The sequence below is a fragment of the Mus pahari genome, chromosome 14 (genome assembly GCF_900095145.1).
Source record: "Mus pahari chromosome 14, PAHARI_EIJ_v1.1, whole genome shotgun sequence".
Classification (NCBI taxonomy): Eukaryota; Metazoa; Chordata; class Mammalia; order Rodentia; family Muridae; genus Mus; species Mus pahari.
This window is the reverse complement of record NC_034603.1, coordinates 14337928-14360987: the sequence shown is the minus strand read 5'-3', so window position 1 is coordinate 14360987 and position 23060 is coordinate 14337928. Positions and strand designations below refer to the sequence as shown.

The window sequence follows — 23060 nt, the reverse complement described above, 5'->3', positions numbered from 1 at the left end:
TGCAGACAGCCTACCCCCACTGCCAGCAGAGGTTGGCTGGACTGCTCTGAAGTAACAACAGTTGAAAGCTCCCATTCTTTGAAACAAATTTAAACACACAGAATTGTTGAAAGATTAAAAACCGCAGTCAGCTAATTACACCCTCTCTCATCTCTTATTCAGCAAATGAATCACTTTTCCTTCCCACTTAGCTGAAGTACATGGATTTCTGCCTAATTAGAAATGTTGTAGATGGGACATTAGCGACGCAGAGCAGAGCAGGGTGTCTCTGCTGCTTCATGTTTAATTCCTGACAGTAGAGCCTGATAGGAGAGAATAGAGAAGTCATTAAATAATTTTAAATTATTTATAAAAATTACTTTGCCCAAATTATAATTATTTTTCCCCCAATGGCCTCGTGTCTAGTGGATGAGAAAAGAGGCAGGTCCACGTTGGTTTTAATGAATGTTTTAATGTTATATAGAACAGAACATCATGAATACAATGGAAACAAAGTTGTATCAATTCAATAAAAAAATTTTCAACATAAAGTAGGGGAGGTAATAATTTGATACTTATAGTATTTATTTTAAAAAATATTCCCAGCTTGAGGTTGAAACATTTAATTTTGCATTCCAAACTCTAGCATCATGATTTTCATGTGAGCTTAATGCAGAATCACAGCAGGAAAAAAAAACATTTTAATTAATTTCCTTTATTTGTCATTAAATCAATAAAATGTCTGACTGCTACAGGTCTCCTTTAATAATATATATCGAACTTCTATTGGAACCATATTGCTAATGCGGTATTACACACTCAAAACGCAAACAAAATGAATACAGTATAAAATCTAAATGTGAAATTGCCGAGTCCTAACATGTACATTTAACTTAAGGTTTTAATGTAGTTTTACCTTTCAATTTTTTGAAAAGACACCAAAAAAGATAAAAATAAATATTTTTCTCTTTTGACTGTTTCTGACTTGAATGATGGCTACAAGGGTACGCACAGGAAACAGCTTCGCCAAGTCAGTCACTGCAAAGGGCAATGAACAACCGCTACAAACAAACACCACACATGAGCCTTCCTCCTCCATCTGTTAAAGGAAACCGCTGAGCAGTCCTGAGAAAGGGTTCCCAGTTCTGCACAGGGCAACTGTAGGAGACACGGGTGGAGTCTCACAGCTGCTGCCAGCTGTGGACGAGGGTTCAAATCCATGGAAACTCAGATGGTAGTTAGCAGCACTGCTGGAGCCTTGGCAAAAGCCCACACATCCAGTTACCTCTGATTTAGCCATAATCACTTATGTATGCCTTTTTTTGGACAAAAATATATATTTTTATAAAAAACTGATCATCCAACTTTAATGATTTCATATATGGACTTGAGAGTGGTAGTAAAGGAACAGACCCAATCATGACAAGGCGATTGAGGGACAGAAAAATCAAGTTCCTCAGGGAGAAAGAAGTATAAAGTTAGAGAGTGAAGCACACGTACTCAGCCCCGTCTGTGCCAGTCCTCCCACAGACTAAGCTGTGACATGGGCTGTCCGACCCAGAGAGTCTCTTGTGACCCTCACCCCATTAGGAGTGTATCTTCACTGGGGAAACAGATCCTGACTGCCTCATCTGAAGTGCTCTTGCATCGCTTCTGAAACACCAGCCTTTTTGGTTCTTTATGTGGGTTATTTAATTAACTGATAAAAGAAAAGGGAACTGTTTAGCGTCTTCCATCCCAACATCACCTATTGCAGCTACAGAGTCTTCTTCCACTCGCTCCGTTACAACCTTTTATTTGCTAAAGTTGGCAAAGTTTGCAAAGGCATCTTGCTTGGGTTGCACAGTTCCAGAAGGCATAGCCATGCTGGGCATACCCATTCCCATGGTGCCCGTCAAGCCCATCCCGGAGGCCGACATCCCCATGTTCATGTTCATGCCCACCATGCCCTGGCTCATCCCTGCGGTGTTCCCCAGGGGGGCCATTCCCATGGTGCCCGTCATTACACCGGGCATGTTCATAGGCATGGGTCCCCCCATGAGAGGGTTAGTTTGTGGCCGGACAGGAAGCATGTTTGACGGAGAACTGAGGTTCACAGCTCCAAAGCTTTGTGTCATCACATTCAGAGGCTGTTGCATATCTACAAGAAGAAAGGAGAAAAAAACTGACTTCAGTAAAGATTTATAGAGCAGAAAAACATAGGTTTTTCTGACTTGTCTATATCCAATAAGTCAATTAATCTGCCCTGATTACACTCAACAAATATTCAGTGGATGTTGGCCTGGTTACCTAGAGATGTAGAAACAGCAAGAGTAGGAGAAATATGACCCAAAAAACATTCCTACAAAATCCATTGCTGACCCATTGTCAGTCAGGGTCTACCAAAAGCCTTAAAAAAGTTTAAATGTACAGAATATATACAAATTTAAATCTATTTATAGTTTAAAAAGCTGAAAATAATTTAAATGACCAACAAGGGAAGCTGTACACTGGTATGAGGGGATAACCTAAAAATCATTTTTCTCTGACACAGGAAAAGAATCCCTTATATTTATATTGTTAAATGCAAAGAGCAAGAAAGACCAGAGCACAGACATCCACCCATCCCTCAGCATCTCGAGATAAAAGGACAGCCATGAGGCGGGGCCCGTGCTGGGGAGTTCACATGGTTTGCAAGCATCGCTGCATGGTGATTCTGGGAAAAACCACTTTCTGTTTTGAGCACCGTGGAAAGTCCGCTGCTGTAGGGATGCTAGGCAAGAGCTAGCCCTTGAGCTACATCTCACTGTCCGGGTGTTTAACACAGTCTTTCCATGTAGTTCAGTTGTCCTTGAACTCATACATCATATCACAACCAAAAGCAAAGTACAGAGTCAGTGTGTCAGTGGGAAGGGCGCCAAGTCAACACTAAGCAGAAAGATCTTAGGTGAATACGGATACCTTCACATACACCCCTAGCCATCCCCAGTATATTCATCTATTATTATTTTAATACTTGAAGAAGTCCTGTAGTCAGGGCAAAATCTATGCAGCACAGGTGGGGCATGTGAGGTGACTTACTCTGTTGTTGAATCATTGTATTAAGCGATGGCTGCTGGGGCTTGGAAGGCTGCATACCAGGTAGTAAGTTGTCTAGGCTGATGTTGACACTGGGGTCAGACCAAGTAGAGGGCAGGGTTTTGCTGGCCGACTTCTGGACCATATCTGTATTCTGATTATAGAGAGGGTTAGGCTTCTGCAGCACTGCACTAACATTCTGCAGAGGCTGGAAGAGAAAAGGATGCTCTAGAAATGAAGTACCAGCTGCTCAGGTATCAGACGACAACTTCATCGGATCATCAGATAACCACCGACGCCTTACACTAATGACTTCAATGCCAAGGTACTTCTCTTACTCACTTTACATCCCACTCACTGACCCACTCCTGGTCTTAAACAGGGCCTTCTGAAGCCTTGGGTATGACCCCATAATCCACTGCTCAGTCCTGTAGAAGCCACTCTCTCTGACAAATGCCCGGACAATAAGCAACTTCAGGTTAACATAGCTCCCACCTCAGGAAAACAGTTACTGAGTAGAAAGCAAAGGGCAGCGCCTGGACAGGCAGCAGAGACCCACCAGCTGGGTGAGCACAACTGAAGCCGGACGACAGGAGGATGCAGGCCTGTCTGCTCATGTCATAAAGCCCAAGCCATCAAGTGGCAAATGGCCGTCACAGGGCCTGACTGGCGTTTCCTGGTTCTGGGCATCTCCACTGCCTCTAGTGGGCACTGACAGTGGCTCAAGAAACACATGTGGACTGACAGAAGGAATCGAGGAGAAAGAAGCAGAGGTGCACGATGGCTGCTAAAAATGACTTTTAAAGGGACAGAAAAAAAAGGAACAGTTGACAAGAAATGAGAAGTCTACCAAGGCGAAGTGCTGGAGGAGGACACAGTGGCTCAAAGAAGGCCGCTGGCCTCTCAGTCACCGCTCTGCTTCTCTCTTCCCTTCCTTCATCCCAAACCCCCAGAGACGAGGATCTATACATTAAAACAAAGGATTAGCATAGAAACGCATCAGTGACTCAGCCACAACTAGCAAACTCCAAGTATAACTCAGATACTTTCCAACTATGTTCAAGTCTAAGATATTGTTGTGAATTAAAGTGTGAATTTAAACCCCTCACGAGTTTTCCTTTATTAAAAGGAAACAGGGGTATCATCCATCACTGGATCTTCTACTTGAGCATCAATGCACAGCGACACAAAACCACCCAAACAAGGCAGAGTTTATTGACTATTTTCCATGAGTCAAATAAAATATCTATTCTCCCCAAATCAATGTTTAAACACAACTAAGTACTAATTGGTGGTAACCCACCAGACTTTTGCCCGTCTCTCTGTGTCAGACTGCCCTGCCTTCTAGAACATACAAAAGACCCAGTGGGTGAAAAGGGCAACCTACAACATGTCACATGCAGTCCTGTGCCACCTAACAGTGTTTAGGCCCACAATGGACTATGGGGTGGGGGAGGACTCAGTCTGTGTTGTCTTACACTAATTACACATGTCACATGCAGTCCTGTGCCACCTAACAGTGTTTAGGCCCACAATGGACTATGGGGTGGGGGAGGAGTCAGTCTGTGTTGTCTTACACTAATTTATCAGGCTATTTGACCTCCTAGTACTAGTGTAAGCAACAATTCCCAAGGGAAACAGACAACTTACCTGTGATCTGGACATGGGCAAACCAAGTCCCACGGTGTTAGTGCTCATGAGAGAGAAATTCATACTCTGGGAAGACGTCATGGTTGCCTGGGATGAGCCCATAAGATCAAACAGGTCTGCCGAGTTTGAGGCAGCGGGTTGTGGGCCTAAAGTTGGCTGTGAAGCACTGATAAGCTCTACAGCCGACTGTGGGGCACTGCCAAAGAGCTCACCACCAGAAGCAACAGGGCCTGATGGGGCTTGGTTGAAGGCACTCCAGTCACCAAAGTCGCCATTCCCACTTGTTGCTGTTACCAAGACAGAAAGAAGGCAAGGGTGAGAGGCATTCTGAAGTGCCCAGAGCAAATGTAAGCTATATGAACTGTAACTAACTGAAGCTGATGGGAGTCCATGCAGGTTAGCATCTAGAGGCCCCAGCGCCATCTGGACATCATCCTTCCTCATGAATATTGTAAGAGTGTTCCAAGGTGGCAAAGAAAAGTTAGAACTCTCAAAGTAAAGCCCATCTCTTGGCAGACCTGTGCATGATACACAAAAGCACCATGACATCACACAACGAAGTCTGTATCAGCCAAACACATGGGACTCAGAGAAAGGAGGAGGTTCTAAACTGGGTGACTTCCTGTGGGAGTGGGGAGGGACTCCACAGTCCCATCTTTGCTCATCATTTAGAAGGTTCAAAAAGAAATCAGCCTACAATTTATACCTACGTAATTGGCAAAGCCTCACATTCATGATCTATAATTTAATAAGAACAAAATAAGCCACAGAGAATAATAAGCTAATAAAATGACGTGTGAACATTTACCACATTTGTGTTAGGAGGTCTCACTCTTGTTTTTTTTCTCACTGACTACCATTGGCTACTACCAAGAACAATCTCCAGTATGCCGACCGCTCAGTCTATTTCAATAAAAAGCAAGGGGAACTCTTGTTTAGTTTGGATTTGAAATGAAAGCTGAAGGGGTAGGTATTGAAGACTTGGTCTGCAATCTGCAGCACAGAGAAGCGACTGGATGATAGCTGTGCTAAGTGCGTCAGTGAGCCAGTCTAGATGAGCTCATCCACGGTAAGCCATTAGGAGGTGGGGCCAGGATGGAGGAAGGGTGTGCCTTTGAAGGGCATATTTGGCCCTCCCTGGCAGCCTCTCTGCTTCCACTCTAAAGACAGTAGCCTTTCTAACCCAGGCCCACAAGCCTCTGAAACTGAGCTAAACACGTTTCTTCCAAGGTAGTCTTCTTTATCCTCTCATAGTAATGGAAAGCTCACATTTTAGGCTAGCAACCAGCATGAGCTCTCACATTCCAGAGACAAACTATTAAGAAGTCAAGCCTAGCCAGGCATGGTGGCACATGCCTTTAATCCCAGCACTTGGGAGGCAGAGGCAGGCGGATTTCTGAGTTCAAGTCCAGCCTGGTCTACAAAGTGAGTTCCAGGCCAGCCAGGGCTATACAGAGAAACCTATCTCGAAAAACCAAAACAACAACAAAAAAAACAAAACAAAAAAAACAAAAACAACAACAACAACAACAAAAAGAAGTCAAGCCTGAGCTATTCAGCTAGTTTCTCTAGGCCCAACTCTTTTTTTAAAGATCTATTTATTTTATGTATATAAATACATTGTAGGTGTCTTCAGATACAACAGAAAAGGGCATCAGATACCATTACAGATGGTTGTGAGCAACCATGTGGATGCTGGGAATTGAACTCAGGACCTCTGGAAGCGCAATCGGTGCTCTTAACCACTGAGCCATCTCTCCAGCCATAGGCCCAACTCTTAAATCTACATTGTAAAGACGGGAGTAGTGACACACATGTCACCATCGGAGGTTTGATATTATCACACTGGGTTAATAACTTGGATAGTCCAAGTGAGTCCATCACCCAGACTGTTGGGTCCAGCCTCTGGAAAAGCTGTGTACAGCACACTAACTACGCTGGTTATATAAGCAAGTCATATTTAAACATTACTTTGTCTAGGCTACACATTACTCCAAGGAAATCAATCTTTCCTTTAGGAAGGGACAAATGCATGAATATGAGTCTGTGGCAGTTGAGAAGGTAGAGAGTGAAGAAATGGCCATTTAAGGGTGGTCATGTGGAAGTGTTAAATGCAGTCCTCACAATGGTCTTTACAGTTTGGAAATGCATGTCTAGCCTAAAAGGTAACCTCCGTGGTGACACTGTCTCATGATGCTAAGGATCAGAGGAGTCAGTCATGTTGCAGATCACACTCCTCTGTTACTGGAGCAGCAGGCGGCATCCTTGGGAGAGAAACCCAAGCTCTGTACGCAGGTTCAGGTAAGAATGGCTACTATTCTTTACGCAGGGTTTTACTGGAGCCTGCCATTACTCTTTACAAGACACTCTAGTAGCCATTCTAAATTAGTTCTGAATGAACATAAACTTTCTCCTGATTTTCCATTTGTTGGATTCACTAAGCAGAGTTATGGGTGGTACCAGGGCAAAGCGTGCTGCCTCATCTGAAAACTCAGTCCTAAGATGACTGACCATGCAAGGACGTGCTTTCTAATGCGCAGACACTGTTCAGAAATGATTAATCACGGCTGTAGGTCCGGCACCTGTGCGGTGGTGATGAGACTGCATTAATCACACACACACACAGATAGAGATGTATGGGAAGGCTGTACTGACACATTCAAGTTGTTTGTATACTAAACAACTTCATATACATAAACCCACCAAGGATTACCCAGGGAGCCTGTAATACTAGGGCATGTTTACCTTCCACTTTGATGTGCCCACAGTAAGGTACCAGTCTTACGATGGCGCTGCAGTCCCCGAATGAAGCCTAACAACTCTAGCTTGGGGGAAATACTCAGATTTTTATAGAAGGAGATTGTCAAAATAATACAAACCATACTCAAAGCTATGCATTTCCCTCTAACTCCCGCATTAAATTCAATCCAGATTATCTGAACAGCAATAGAGTCTATGTGAACCAAAGAGTAACTCTAACTCAATTACATAATATTTTGCCCAGCCCCTGCTTCATGCTTTTGATTCTTAGAGCTCTTTTTATATTGGTCTCACACTGTAGATGACCCAGATTGTATGGGAAAAAAAAAAAAAAAATCACCATTCTTTCATAACCTTCAGGAAAAAGACGCAAGGACCTTGGTCTGTACTTTCCATACATCTACAGATATACCTATCTATCTGAGGAAGCATGCAAGGTGGTGTTCATCCTTAGTTTTGAGACAGTCGCCCATTTTCTTTTTCTTTTTTTTTTTTGGTTTTTCGAGACAGGGTTTCTCTGTGTAGACCTGGCTGTCCTGGAACTCACTCTGTAGACCAGGCTGGCCTCGAACTCAGAAATCCGCCTGCCTCTGCCTCCCGAGTGCTGGGATTAAAAGCGTGTGCCACCACGCCCGGCCCACCCATTTTCATTCCTGGAAAATCAGGTCAACTACTGTAATCACGAATTACTACATTTTTGCTCTAAAGTAAGATCCTGCGTCCTTACACTCACCCCTGCAACACTAAACAAGAATATTATGAATATGGGTAATTCATGGCATAGTTTAGTACACAACTAAGTTAATTCATCTGGCATACCTAAGACACTGGCCCAATAAATATCTTGTGGATAAACTGGGAATTATGAAGTGATAAATTCTACAAGGATTAAAAAAGCCAATTAGCGGCTGTGTGTCAACTTTTCTGGTAACTTCACACAGCATCTCATACCTTGGGAAGGGAAACTGCCTGATGCAGCAGCTGAGCCGAAGTCAGCAAATCCCCCGAATAAATCAGCTGATCCCCCTGGAAGACAAGATGGGGAGGACGTTTACAACAGCTCAACTTGTGGGGTAATTACAAATAATTCTAACAAGAATTCTTTTTAAGCAACACGAGAGGTCTATCCCATCACGTGAGCTGGTCTGCTCTCCTGTGCGTCTCTCTGCCATCTTTCTTGGATACTCAGACTTTTTGACATTTCCTCTTCCAGTTTTTAAAACCTTATTTTACATACACATTATATATTACATTATATATTACATATGTTATTATATGTGTATATACATATGTATTACATATATTACATTTATATATGAATGAAATCACACATTGAAATTAACCAGACTCAAAATCTGTACGTGCCAATGAAATTCTATACAGTTAGAATAGCCATTCTTAACCTGCGGATCTTCACATTGCACTTTAGATTTTTAAAGAAAAAGAAAATTCCATGTCAGAGTTAATACCAGAAAAACCATTAACATAAAACAAAGAACCAGACAGTCATGCATACACAGGGGGTGGGGAGTCTGTACATTTCAAAATTAAAACCATGTTTACTTTTATTTATGTGTATGTGTGTGCTGTGTGAGTACATGCCACATGTATGCAGGTGCCCAAGGAGATCAGAAGAAGGTATCAGGTCTCCTTGGGACTGGAGCTGTAGGGTACTGTGATGTGGGTGCTAAGAACTGGACTTGGGTCCTCTGCAAGAGCAGTATGTGTTCTTAACCACTGAGTCATCGCTCCTGCCCCCATATGCCAATGTTTTAAAGACAAAAATTTGGGGAAAACCTTAAAGTTGGTTTGCATTAAAATCACTGTGAACAGACAGCAGGAGAGACCTCTGAGCAGGGCTGGGAAGATGGATTCCCACTTGCTCACTCTACATAGCATTAAACACTGTAACACACAAAGGAAAAAATTCAGCTTTTGGTATTTATTTACTTATTATTAGTGTGTGTGTGGCTTTTTTACACATGCTATGACATACATGCAGAAGTCACAGGTCATGACTCAAGGACCAACTCAGGTCATCAGGTTTGTGTAATGTGAGCCGCCACCCTGTGTCAGCCCTTGTTACTATTGCAGAACTGCTATTTTTAAAATGGCAAAATCACAGCCACTAGGTCAATCTCCTATGCACAGTTTGTATTTATAAACAGAATAGTAAGAGATTTACTTTTACTAACACTGTGTACTACTGTGCTTTAAGTGTTAGTATTGTTTTCTTCTACATAAATGATTAACAAACCACAGACCTAAAACTTTTAAGTTGCTGGTTTTGTTTTTTGTCCTTAAAAGTTTCACCAGCGAGCCAGAGCTGCGAAGCCAGCAGTTCCATCAGAGCACTTTAGTGTTATAGGAACCTGCAGGTTACATCACAGCTGCTGAGCCTGCAGTGCTCAGAAACTTGCCAGGTGGGACTGCAACATCTGGGCAGCACTCAAACACCACAAGGGACAGCCTCCAACATCTGGTGCCATTTCTGATTGTTTTATCGCTGTGAGACATTCTATGGCAGCTGCTCCACTCAGCTGGGTTAATTAAAGTGTAACCCCGCCCATTCCTTCTTAGATGGCCGGCTCAATAAAGGAAGAATCCGTTTCCAACACATGTTTGTTGCTCCTTCTTTTTAATGTACACTTATGCAGTCGACTATCAGCAGGCATAACTAATACCTTCTTCCGTCCCCACACTCCATCACCACACTTACTGATACATCCTCACAGCAGCCAGCTAGTGCCAAACACAGGCTCTGCACTCCTACCAACAACAGCTCATGTTGCTATTTACAATTCATCCAAAGGGCAGGATCGCAGTGATTTGGGTTTTGTTTTCTTTCTTACGGGTACACTGAACATGATAAAATGCTATGAGCACAAAGAGCAGCGAGCTAAGCATGTCTATCGAAGACAGGAACATGGTCATAAAAACAGGGACATGAATGCTGCAGAGTAGATGCTTAGCATGTTTGTTTTCTGTTCCTTTATGTTAAACATTTTGATAAAGTGGATTGCTAATAAAATGCTAATTTATATTAACAGTAAAGGACACAAAACCAGATTATATTAATTTGCTTCATCCAAGCAGTGAAGAAACAACATGGAGAAAATTTCTTGCTAAGCCAAGTACTTCAAGTACGTCAAGCCTGACTAACCCAGCCTTAAGTTACAAAGAAGAATCCATGCTGGGGACAAAAGCCGCAAGAAGCAGATTTTAAGAAGCTTTTCCTAACATGGTATTTCAGGTATATGTGACCCCCTTCTCTGACCCCATGAAGACTATATACATCAAAGTCAACAGCAGCTCCCACCCCACTCACATGCGGCTTGCTTCCTAGATAACCTCAGGAAGGAGCAGTGAGGCCGGGCACACACATGCTCTCTGGCACGGACTTGACATTTTCTGAAGCACCACGAAACTACCTTAACTGTCAGAAGCCTTTCAGACATTAAATAGGAGGGACAGGCATGATGACGCACTAACTCAACCCAAGTGCCTATGCTCCAGCTCCTCCCACATCACCTCTGCGGGAGTACAGAAGACTATCACACGAGCGCTGTCATTACAAACAAACCAAATCCATCACCTCTCCGGGTCAGCAAGGAGGTTATTTATTCCCTTACCAGCGGGGACTATGAATTTTCCAGAGCAATACTGGGAACAAGAAAAATATGGTCAGACAGTGCTTGAAATACAAATGAAAAAACCGCATATAGAGTTTAATCCAATGCATTAAAAACTTAAGAGTCCTAATATATATAAAGCAAGTGACTAACTTTTAAATAATCAGTAAGAACAAATATCTCCACTAGAGGAAGAGAAGGAGCCCAAACATCAACAGGCAAAGTCACAACTGGCCTATAAAATACATGTTCAAACACAGTACTCAAAAAACGAAATGTGATTCTCTCCTCAAAGACTCTGAGAGGCAGAACTACTTCCGTTTGGAACACAAAAGAATTTAGGAAAACTTTAAGATAAAAAACCTGAAGTGCAGAAGAAATGGGGGTCACTTGGTTAAGTGACTTTACAATGTGTAACTCACAGCAAGTGCTTCTGGAGACAAGCAGAAGGGAAGGTCAGAAGAAAAGCTGTCCTCAAGCAGAAGCCACAAGCTCTGCCACACAACAAACGCTGAAGTCCGTCTCTCTGAACACACAGTCCACCTGGGAGGCAGTGTGCAGGGGTCACCTGAGCAGCTAGCTGGGAGGCCAATGTAGCAGAAGCAGAGGTGCGGCCAGTCTGGGCTACGTGGCAAAGTCTCATCTTAAAAACATTTTACAAATAATATTCACTAAAAATTTTAATAGTTACCTTTGTATATTTAATTTGGGGCAAACTGTTTTCCACATTTAAAAAGTCGTCGTCGTCATCATCATCATCATCATCAGTGAAAAAAAACCCACTACCAACTTGCAGTAAACGCAGCTTAAAGACAACTTGCACTCAAACGCAGGATGATTTACTGAGGCTGCCCCACTGTGCTTCCAATCCACGTAAAAAGCAGGCAGGATCAAATAATAAGGAATAATTTGGACTTGATATATTTTCAGTTCTTAAAAAATTATTTTAAGCCTGGGACACGTGATGGCAGAGCACGCCTTTAATCTGAGCACTCGGGAGGCAGAGGCAAGCAGATCTGAGTTTGAGGCCAGTTTGGCCTACAGAGTGAGATCCAGGACAGCCAGGGCTACACAGAGAACCCCTGTTTTGTACTAAGCCCTATTAACCCAGTTTTTCTAGTTGTGCTGGTGACAAGCTTCTCTCCACTCTCACTCAGGAGACATACAGCTCGTGGCACAGTAAGTTAAGACCTAAATTCCTTATTCACAAAGGGCAAAGCCTCCAGGCTGACTCACGCTAAAAGAGAAATGCCATGTTTTTAGCATTCTACTTTTAGTTGCCTTAGTTTCTAATTTTAATACCTATTTTCTAGCCCCAACTTAGGAAAACGTTCTGTAGAAGGCACTGAAACATCATCTTAGGAGACTGTAAAACAGGAGATTACGATGGAGCATTTATCAAAACAATCTCAAGAACAAGATGATACACAGCCTGGGTTTCACATATGCAGTTTTAAATTTGGTCAGATAGTCTACAGATTTTAATCAAATATTTTAGCAGATATTCTGCAAAATGCTAGCAATGAAGATGTAAACACGCACACACGCACACACACGTGTGGAAGGAGGAAAGGGTCACACGGCTATGAAGATGCTCATTTGCTGAGGGGGGCCCCATGAGCATCTGCTTACCTCACTGGTGGTCTGTGGCCCTATTACTTGGATGGGAGTCTTATTATACATAGAGGACATCTGGCAGGTCCTTACATAGTCCATGTGCAAGTGCTAGTATTTAAATTTAACTTCCTTCTGTAGCAGAACTTCATTTAAGATCCACAGTTAAATATATATATTTCAAATGAAGTTATTAAAAAGTAATTCTGATGTCAAACCATGTTCAGTTGCTTTTGAGATAATATTAAGCTAAATTTTAAGGGCAAGAAACCTTCCAGATTTCATTTAAATTCTGCCTCAGTTACTATATTAACTGTTCTATGTATATAAGTCAAGTCTACCATTTATACCAGAGAAGAAAAAACACTCAAAGGGTTCTTTCTGCTCAAGTAATTTTCTGTTCAAAGAAACCTTGGGTCACAGAAGAGGAAAGCCATGCCTGTACAGATGATCTTCCCAGGTACTTAATTCTTTGACTTAAACAGGGCTTTTCACTAGTTCATGCCAGGAAGTCCAAGATAACTGCTATTCCGTACCACATTAGACAGCGGTATGCTAACTACCATTCCCACTGTAGTTCAGATCTTAAATACACAGAAACAGCATCCAGCGGCTGTTTAGACACCCACAGCAGCGTTCTGCCACGGTGAGTATGGAAGCCTCTCTAGGACACAGGTCATTGTAGAAGGACCTCAGAAGCCTTGCAAGTTTATTCCTAGGCCAGTATGTTCATGACAGCATGAGAGAAAGAAAAGATCTGGTGGTTTTACAATCACTAATCTATCTGTGAAAAGCAATTTATATCACAGATTTGTGCTTAAAGCAAAAAAGCAAGTCTGAAAACAGTTTGGCTTTTAGGAATTATTTATACAACTTGAAAAACAGCTGCACTTTGGACATTAGTTCAACCTGCATCCTGCTCATCTACATTTGAATAATCAACTTTAAAGAGCCTCAGAAAAACTACCCTTAAAAAGCTCTTACCTTGAGCTCTTTTTATTGGAGTACAGTAGTTTATTAAGACTCTAATCAACAAGTGCAATCCTATGGTATCAATGTACTTGCAAACAAGTTATTAGGAATTAACTCAAAATCTAGCACACACTGGAGATCACAAGAAGAAATCCTTAATCTCATCAATGAGACAGGCTTCAATGTGATGTTCTCCCCACTCTCCTGACAGATCTGGGTATGTTGCACAGTTGCCTGGAGACCCTCTCAACTCTGCTTGCCAAGAACTGCAGGCACAGGCACGTGCACTCCACCCTGGCCACAGCCCTCTTACAATATGCTTGATGAGAAGTCAGTTATACACATATTCCTATAATGCCCCCTTCCCTGCAAAGCACCCAGCATGTTTATAACTAGGTAATTACAGTCAATTATTGCCCTTTGACTATTACTTCCTTTATTTGACTTTTCCAAAAGCCTAAGAATTCCAGTGTCTGGGTCAGCACACACTCGCTGACAGATGAAAAAGAAGTAATGAACATATCTCTGCTTTGACCACCAAAATGAAGGTTTAGGGCACGTAACAAAAGCATGCAGAGTAACACATATTTTTATAAAGAAAAATTTAAAAGGTGAATGTTAATGTATTCACATCTGCAAAATTTATCTTAACAGTTTAAACATGCAAACAACAAAGCCTCCGAACTCTTTGTGAAAAGTGCCATAAACCTATTAGACTCTGAAGGGGGAAGCGGTATGGAGAGGAGGAGAAGCCCTGTAAGCTGAGCCACGTCACAGTGATCTGAGGTCACATTTGTCATTCACTGAGATTTGTTGACTACAACCAACAGTTTTTCCTCCCAAGACCTAAAGGTCAGAAGGTTTAAAACTGGGTGAGATCCTTTTCAAAGCTTTAAGAAATGGGTGTATGAATGAAAGACCAAGAAAGCAACGGTAACCCCACATAGTCACTTATAGGCACCAAAGAAATTAGGGGAAGGGGCTACCAAATTATCACCTTCTTCCTGTTAGGCAGTCAAATAATTCTCTCCAAATAGCAGAGAATGCTCATTAATTTCACATTAGTAAATCCAGGAAGTATTTCTGTAGGACTGTAGAGTCCAGAGTCACACAAATGCTTGGCAAATGCTCTACTAAGAAACTATATCCCCAGACCCCTTTCTAAATTTTATTTTGAGACAAGGCCACTTTGTTCAAGCTAACCTTAAATTTGTAACCACCATCAATGATTATAGGACTGTATAACCATACCTGTTAAATCATTTATCTCCCTACTTAGTCCTGGCTGTTTTGGTACCCACTGTGTAGACCAAGCTGGCCTTGACCTCTCAGAGATCCGCCTGCCTCTGCTTCCCAGGTGCTAGGATTAAAGGTGTGCACCACCATACCCCACTAGAACTTTTTTCTTTTTTAACTCCATCTTTCATATGGCACTAAAAAGAAAAAACCAGAACCATAGTTGCTGGAAAGACAAAGCCCCCGTTGAGCTTACCTGCTGACTGGCTACTGCCATCAAACAGGTCAACAAGGTCCCCCGAGGACTTGCTGCTCGGCACCGATGGCTGAAACAGTGGAAACAGTGAGCAAGGTTACAAAGACCTCCAATGTCAACCCCCAATTTTGACAGAAACCCTGTAATCATCTAAACAAGGTGAGATTTAGATTTCTAAAAAAGTAACTGGCCTTGAATCCTTATAGAGAAGGAACAAACATCAAATCACTCTTTATATAATAAGCACCATGAAATACTAACGGGTATGCCTTTTCCCCCCAAATATGCTTTCTTTTTTGTCAGTCTTAAAACATTTTATTAAGGAAACATATATGTGTGTATGTGTGCACACGTGTGCAGGTCACTGGGGTTCAAAAGAAGGCATCAAATCTCCAGGAGCCAAAGTATGTACATCATAGGTGGTTGCGAGCAGTCTGATGTGGGCCAGTGACAACAGTGCACCATTTCCCAACCCTTAGAAAAACATGGTATGCCCAGGGTGGTCTTGAACCCAATCTCACTGCCTTAGATCCCAAGTGCTGGAATTATAGGCATGTATGACCAAACCAGGTTCCAACATTTGAATTTTCCTCTAACTCACTCCTCATCGTATTGCGTTTCAATCTGGAAAACAGTGCACCTCACACTAACCATGTTACAGTGCTAGCTAGCTGCTCTTTATCCTTTCTTCAACCATGCTTCCCCTAGAGGCTGCAGCTGAGATCAGCCATGCTGGTGGCACGAGATGGGGCAGATGGTCTACCCTGGGATTCACAACCTCCCCATATGCATGGCAGTGTCACTTCTATATAGACACAAAAAGTACTAAGTACTTTCTACAAAGTACATAGACAGTCTCAGCACTGCGACAGGTTTCTTATCTAAAGAGAGCTGCTGCTATTCATGACTGAGCAGGGTAAGCCAGATGATCTATAATTGATATGACTGATGAAAAGGCTCTAGTTTACTACGGCAGGAATTCGGAAAGCAGTTTAGAGAATATGACAAACACGCCGTTGTAGACCTATGTTGTCCGCACCTTCGCTGATGACTGAGGCATGTGGGTTGAAGCATTCTGATCCGGGCTGGCTTTGTCCCCCGTGTAATGTGCTGCTGCTCCGAGATCAATGGTTTTGGAAGGGTTTGCTGTACGCTTGTGCCGGGTTGTGGTGGTCTCTGTGGCCTGTGTGATGTGGATATGCTTCGTAGTCACCGTTTCCTCTTCATCTTTGAATTCACCTTTGGGAGATCTGCCTCTTCTTGCTTTCTTTTCCTCATCACTGTCACTAAAAGATATTAAAAATGAAACAACGTAATAAGGCTTGGGATTACTGTAAGAAGGAGCCCTTAGTGATTTGAGTGAAGGAATTCAAATGTGCTAACTCCAAAACTCTACATGTTGTTTGACAGGATCAACACAGTATTATTTAGGCTGCTGAATAATGATGCGCATGTGTGAGGGAGGGAAGAGAGATGTGTGCAATTCCCCAGTTAAGTCTAAAATACACCTAAGGGGAGGGCAATATGCAAAAAAAAATGCCTAAAATACCTCAGTGTGTGTTTCAGACTTAAAACTTAACTAGCAGATAAAATAGCAGCACGCTCTCAGAACTCAGGCAACACACATCCACAGCCTCTAAATATAAGGTGCAAACCTCTAATAGTCCATTCTCTTTCTCTCACAAACATCATTACTGAGTTTCTTAAAAGACAGAGTACCATGTAGTCTTAGGTGGTCCCTATCTCACTATATAGCCAGAGATGGCCTTAAACTCCTTGATCTTCCTGCTTCTGCCTCCCAAATGCTTGGTTAGAGGCTATGATGCTATACCCAGCTTTTACAGCTCCATTTTAAGAACTGTTATGGATTCTCATGCTCTAATCTGAGGAACATAACAAAGGGTGACAGATGAGGTGCAGGATGCACCCCTGTAGTCCTAACACTTGGGAGGAAGGTCAGCTTATGGTCAGCCTTGGCTCCATCATGGGTTCGAAGCCAGCCTATACTATCAGAGACTGCCTCAGAGGGAAGAAACAAAACAGTGAAACTTCAATGGCTAGCTTAAAACAGCGTGCTGTGTCAACTGTCACCTGAAAACGAGCCCAAATATGAAGCAATAATTTTTACAATTGTGCTTCATTTTGTTACTGTCATAAGCATTATATAACTGTCAATTGTAGAAATTTAAGTGTATTTTAAATATTTCTGAAACAATTATTTTACTCATATTAACACTGCAGGTCAACCAATCAAAACCCCCACAAAAGCAAACCACTAGGAAGCAGGAATCCAGGCTTTCCATATGCTAGGGATGAAGAGTATTCTCTAATGGTAAGTCACTGAGCTTTTGTCTGCGTGTGAGCAGGCAGGAGGGAGAGAAAAGAGAAAGTGGGGAGTGACAGAAAGGCAGGAAGAGAGAGCAAGAGACAAGAACCTGAAGTATGCTCCATTATCTATATTACTTAATTGTAGAAGAGACAGTTTAAATTATAAACATCCTAAAGCAAAATGCTATGACATTACTGATGAACTATGACTCTAATCTAGAGCAATCTCAAACACAAGTCAATTTGGGACTTGTATAAGTAAAGGATCAGAAAGCGAAGGACCTGGGCTGGCAAGAAGGCTGCAGATAGAGCCCCAGTCCCATGCAACTCTGTCTACAACATACTGTTTCCTCACCGAGGGGCCTTAAACTGCAACGTGCACACACCACTAACTGGGATTTGGAATACAGTTCAGATCTTTAATCTGAAGTCTCGGGGCCAAAGGTGCAGGAACTCTTCCCCATCCATCCTCAGGACCACACACTGCTGTATCACCGGGACCCTACCTTGGCCCCCGCTTCAGAAATAAGAAGGAAATATACAGCTGGTGTATTTTCTAAGTCAGGTCAAAACTTGTATATAAAATTACTAAGGGAAGACAGCACTTAGACACTGTTTCTCAGGGTTCAGTGTTACAGCCGCAGGCCTTTGATAGAAAGCAGATGTATTCCTATTATGTATTCCTGATATTACTGACCCTTCAAAGATCATGTCCTTACAAGTATTAAAATAGGCCATTCTAGAGATTTAATGACTCTGGTGCGACACTGAAAATACACTAAAAGTGGGTATTTTAAAACCTATTTTAAAATCTGGTAATGGTTTTATTTGAACTTCACTGCCATGACACCCTAATCTGTTCTACTATACATTTATGGATAAGAAAAAGGTGTTAATTAGTTAAAAACAAACAAACAAACAAACAAACCCAAACATACAGCAATACCACCATCAACAACAAAAACCCCAAACAAATAACAAACTCATTTTCCATAGGTTCATGCAGCCTGAGTGGGCCTCAGGTTTTACTTCTATTGTTTGATGTAAAGTAAATATAATTGCCCTACATCAGAAAATGAAGCTATAAACATAGGCCTGTACTACCTCTAGGTGCCAACTGCACAGGGTTCTTCTGGTCATGTGGGCACAGGATGGTAATACAATGTCTCAGGTAGTGAAATTTCAGCCCTTTCTCTCAAACTTAGGCTTCATTACCCTGGACATGACTTCAGACCATGGAGCCATCTGAAGTTCAATGTAAGATGACAATTACAAAGTTTAGAGGGGATAACAACTTGAGGCCAAGACTGAGATGTCTGAAGAACACTGTAGAGGACAAGCGAGACAGACGGTTCAGGCAGCTTGGAAGAATCAACACTAACAGCACTTAGGGCTGACCTAGTATCATGACACTAGGTGACTGGCAACTTCATAAATGGTGCCACTTTTTTTTTTTACACAAGGCATTTTCAAGGAGGTGGCACTTGTTAGTGGAGAATATTGCATGTTCACTAAACTGCACAGAGCCATCAACATGGTAACCTCCAACATAAACTGTACACTGTAGCTAACGCATATCAATACTGGTTTTTCAGTTAAGAAATGTTATCAAAGTAACACAATTACCTTGAAACCCTGAGAAAGGGAAAAGGTGTGTAGCGCCTTCTGTACTTTATGATCAAATTTTCTGTGTCATTTAGATTCCGCTAACAAAATACGTTTTTTAAAAAAGGCTAAACGTCAGATAACAGCAATCCCTAAAATTTAAACAAAGCAAGCAGCTGTGTAAAGGCCACGGCCCTCAGGCCAGTGGTGGAGAGGCGGCATACCTGCACCTTTCCGGAGAGTCCTCTCGGTCTTTCCTCCGGAACTTGCTGATGGTGTCGTCAATTGTGCTCCCGATCTTGTCGCTCAGCTCACCCAGCTTGTCACTGAACGGAAACGCACTCTTGTTCTTATCCCATTCCTCATCCCATTTGGACTTGGGCTCAGGATCATACCGCTCATCTGTGTCAACAACGAAGACAAACAAAGTGAGGACATTCCATTTGGAAGGCTCCAGTGTCCTTCCTTCTTATAAGAACGGTATTTTTAAGGGAAAACACATCTTCCAAAGTGCCACACAAGCACAGCATGGTGCAGGCCATGACAGCCACTGTCAAGAATACAGATTCAAAAGCTTTTCTTCATGATGACGTCACAGCCTCGACAAGCAGTGGCAGTCACGAAGCCCCTGAACACTGCTACAGGAATGATACAAAAGACACTCCAAAAACACAAGACGAATGAAAATCTTTCCAGTTTTCTAAAGTCATCCAATGAGTTCAATGACTATTTTATTCTTGTCTTAATGGTTCTTCATTTTAGAGAAGTATAAGCGAACAACAGTATCTTAAATAGAAAGTAAAGCAAGGTATTGTGGTCCATGCTGTAATCCCCACGCTCAGGAGATGGAGGCAGAGAGTGCAAGCTCTAGGACAGCCCAGGCTCCAGCACAACAGGATGTGCTTCCAAAAACCAAACAACAAAGAAAGCTAAGAAGGGGGTGGGGTGGGGGTGGGGCAGAGAGAAGGGAGAGGGAGATGAGAATAAGGTAGAGAGGGGTGAGCACACATTCAAAGCAAGCTAGCAAGACATGGTGGCAGGAGGCAGTGAAGCTCAGTGATCGTCTGAGAGCAAGAGTCCAAAGCTGTCCAGTGCAACACAACACAGGGAGATCACCATCTCAGAACAGGTAAAGAGGAAGGAGGGACAGACAATGAATGGAAAGGTGGAGGAGGGAAGGAAACTGACTGACTAAGCAACCGACTAACCACTTAAGCACTGTTTCCCTAAAAGTACTCTAGTCTGGCCGGGCGTGGTGGTGCACGCCTTTAATCCCAGCACTTGGGAGGCAGAGGCAGGCGGATTTCTGAGTTCGAGGCCAGCCTGGTCTACAAAGTGAGTTCCAGGACAGCCAGGGCTATACAGAGAAACCCTGTCTGAAAAAAACAAAAAACAAAAAAACTCCAGTCTGAGGTTCATAATCCAATTAGCTGAGAAGACCCCATTCTTTAGTATCAAACTACAAGACTGCAACTGAATGGACTGAGACGTGGGAAGAACCCTGTAACTTTATAAAAAGAATTGGAACTCTCCAAATCTGTACCCTTTAGAACTACAACTATGCCCAGCAGCTCCAAGCTGCTCCGAGCAGCAAGAACCCCCGAGCACTGGAGCATCTGAGGAACCTGTGTGAGCTTTACTGGAGTAAAGTGAAGACTGCAACGATGTCAAACCCAACACCATCATCTGCGCTGGTGCTTGTCTGGAGCTCAGTGGAGATGGAATTATGGACACAAAGAAATTGCCTATCTCCATCTCCAAACTTAACTTAAAAAGCCAAACTGGGATGGAGAGAACTCACGTGAGGTTTGAGAAACAGAAAAGATGAGAACACGGGCAGATTGGGAAGCGACAAAGAAGGGCAGCCAAAGGGAACACTGAGCCCTTGCTGACAGGGTAGGATGGCACAGGTGCCCTAGGGAACATTCTTCAATGTGCACTGCTGACCTAGCTGCTAGAACCTGGAGGTCAAATGTTGCAGGAAAAGTTTACCGATTTTAAAATGTGTAGGAGGAACTAGGAACACAGTTGAGAGGAACGGACCAGGTCACGTGTGTTAGCTCATGAGTGCCTCCACGAGGCTCACCCCAGGGACCTAGCAATGGCTTACCAGATGCACCAGGTGTGGGTGCATGGGCTGCCCACAACTCTCTCTTTCAGTGTTCTTTTCACTGTTCTTCTCTGTGTTCCCTCATCTGTCTGCCTGTCTGTCTGTCCACTTGTCTCTACCACGTCTCCAGGCCCACATTGCTCTCCTTTCCCCAGTGAGTCCCCTTTACACCAGGTCTACTTTATAGCATAGTTTCTCAGGGCACACCTTGGCACGGGCCCACCAGGAACCCCCTTGTAGCATCATATTTCACAACAACGTGCAGCCCAGTGTTTACGCCTAACTACAGTAGAATGAGTAAACTGCTGAGTGGGTGAAGGTCGTCATCTGATGCCAGAAGTAAACACACCAGTCAGTGAAAGCTACCAAAAGTCCAAAACCATCAAAACACTAACAAAGATGGTTAACACACCATTCAATTCCACCCCAGCACAAGCTGAGCCAACCCACTGTGACCTGGTCGGCAAGCTTGCTCAACTTTCTGAATTCTCTGGGTCCAGTTTCATGTAGTGTTGGTAACAGAATGGGACCCAAGCACTTGGAGGGAGGGAGGAAGGTGCAGCAATTTAGCAATGGAAAAAGCCGAAGAACGAAATGAGAACTGGAACACACGAGCCAAAGCCTCTTCACTCTTGGAGAAGCTGCTCCAAAACGTCAGTGCTTACGAGAAAAGACGTCCTCTTGATCAGTTCACAGCCTGGCTTTATGTGATATATGGCATCAGAAAGATTGTTTTTCTGCTGTTAGAAACATCTTTTAATAATAATTAAATGAGGTATTTTTCTCTGAGAGCAGGCAAGCAAAGGAACAAGAGAGTGAAGATATTTTACAGGCCACTGCAAAAATGACAGACTTTTTGAGGTAAGGTCTCACTACGTATCTCTCAATGGCTTGGAATTACAAATGTCAACCAGGCTAGCTTTGAACTTAGAAACCTCCCTTGTCTAGTGTGCACCACTACACTTGGCAATAAGAAATTTCTTTTACCTATATCCACTGAAAAATGTACAACCTCAAAGAATCCAAACGTACACAAAGCAGATGCAGATGCTGGAGGGGGGAGCCTCCCCGAGTGGCACTAAGGCTGCAATGGCCCGCACATGCACACACTGGCCTGTGCACACACACACACTGGCCCGCACATGCACATGCTGGCCCGCACATAGACACACTGGCCCGCACATACACACACAGGCCAGGCACTGTCACAGCTCACACAGGATGGGACAGGCCCAAGAGACACACTCTGAAAAAGAATTTTTATCTCCTGTGTTTTAAGCATCTAATGTATGATTTCACATTAACAATAAATATTAGAAACAACTCAAGTTCAAGCTACCTTGTGGGGTGAAATGAGAGAGAGAAACTGGGTCTAGCTATGCAGCCAGGACTAGTCTCAAACTTACTTCTTTCTTCAGACTCCCAAGTGCTAGGACTGCAGGTGTGCATACCGTATCTGGTTTTGAACTGCTCTCCACTGTGTCATTAACAGCAAAAAAGAAAGCAACAACAGACACACAAGAGAGCCGACAATACAGTCAGCCAGCTTTCTGACTGGGTTATATGTTGCTTAAATTAAGGGAAGGGAACTGAGGTTTTGTGGACTTAGTGTTTGGAACCATAGCTAAACTGGTTTTGAGTTAGGAAGACCAAACTGGCTGGCTGGAACTGTTAAAGAGTTTTCTTCTGTAAGAAGACTAACCCTAAAGAGGGTACACACCCTCTTTACTCTCTAAATTATCTAACTAGCCAGTATCTACTAACACCCTGTATTTTGGATCCACAATAAAAACAGAAAGACTTAGAAGATCTGGGAAAACAGGAGTCAAAATGATACCACATATATTTTAGAATTCTGGGT

At 42.9% G+C, this 23060-nt stretch overlaps 1 protein-coding gene across 4 annotated transcripts in view; it reads right to left on the bottom strand.

The window, feature by feature from the left end:
* Positions 1-431: 431 nt before the first annotated feature.
* Positions 432-23060, bottom strand: part of Clint1 (clathrin interactor 1) — a 54783-nt gene continuing 32154 nt past the window's right edge. The window contains exons 6-12 of one of the 4 annotated variants that reach the window (XM_021212903.2): positions 19314-19491; positions 16196-16442; positions 15157-15226; positions 8398-8472; positions 4687-4973; positions 3040-3244; positions 432-2119 (exon numbers count right to left, since the gene is read on the bottom strand). In XM_021212903.2, coding sequence (XP_021068562.1) covers positions 1773-2119; positions 3040-3244; positions 4687-4973; positions 8398-8472; positions 15157-15226; positions 16196-16442; positions 19314-19491 — 1409 coding nt within the window. In that variant the 3' untranslated portion in view covers positions 432-1772. The remainder of the gene's footprint in view (positions 2120-3039; positions 3245-4686; positions 4974-8397; positions 8473-15156; positions 15227-16195; positions 16443-19313; positions 19492-23060) is intronic. The other 3 variants (XM_021212904.1, XM_029545741.1, XM_029545742.1) reach the window with 3 other exon arrangements.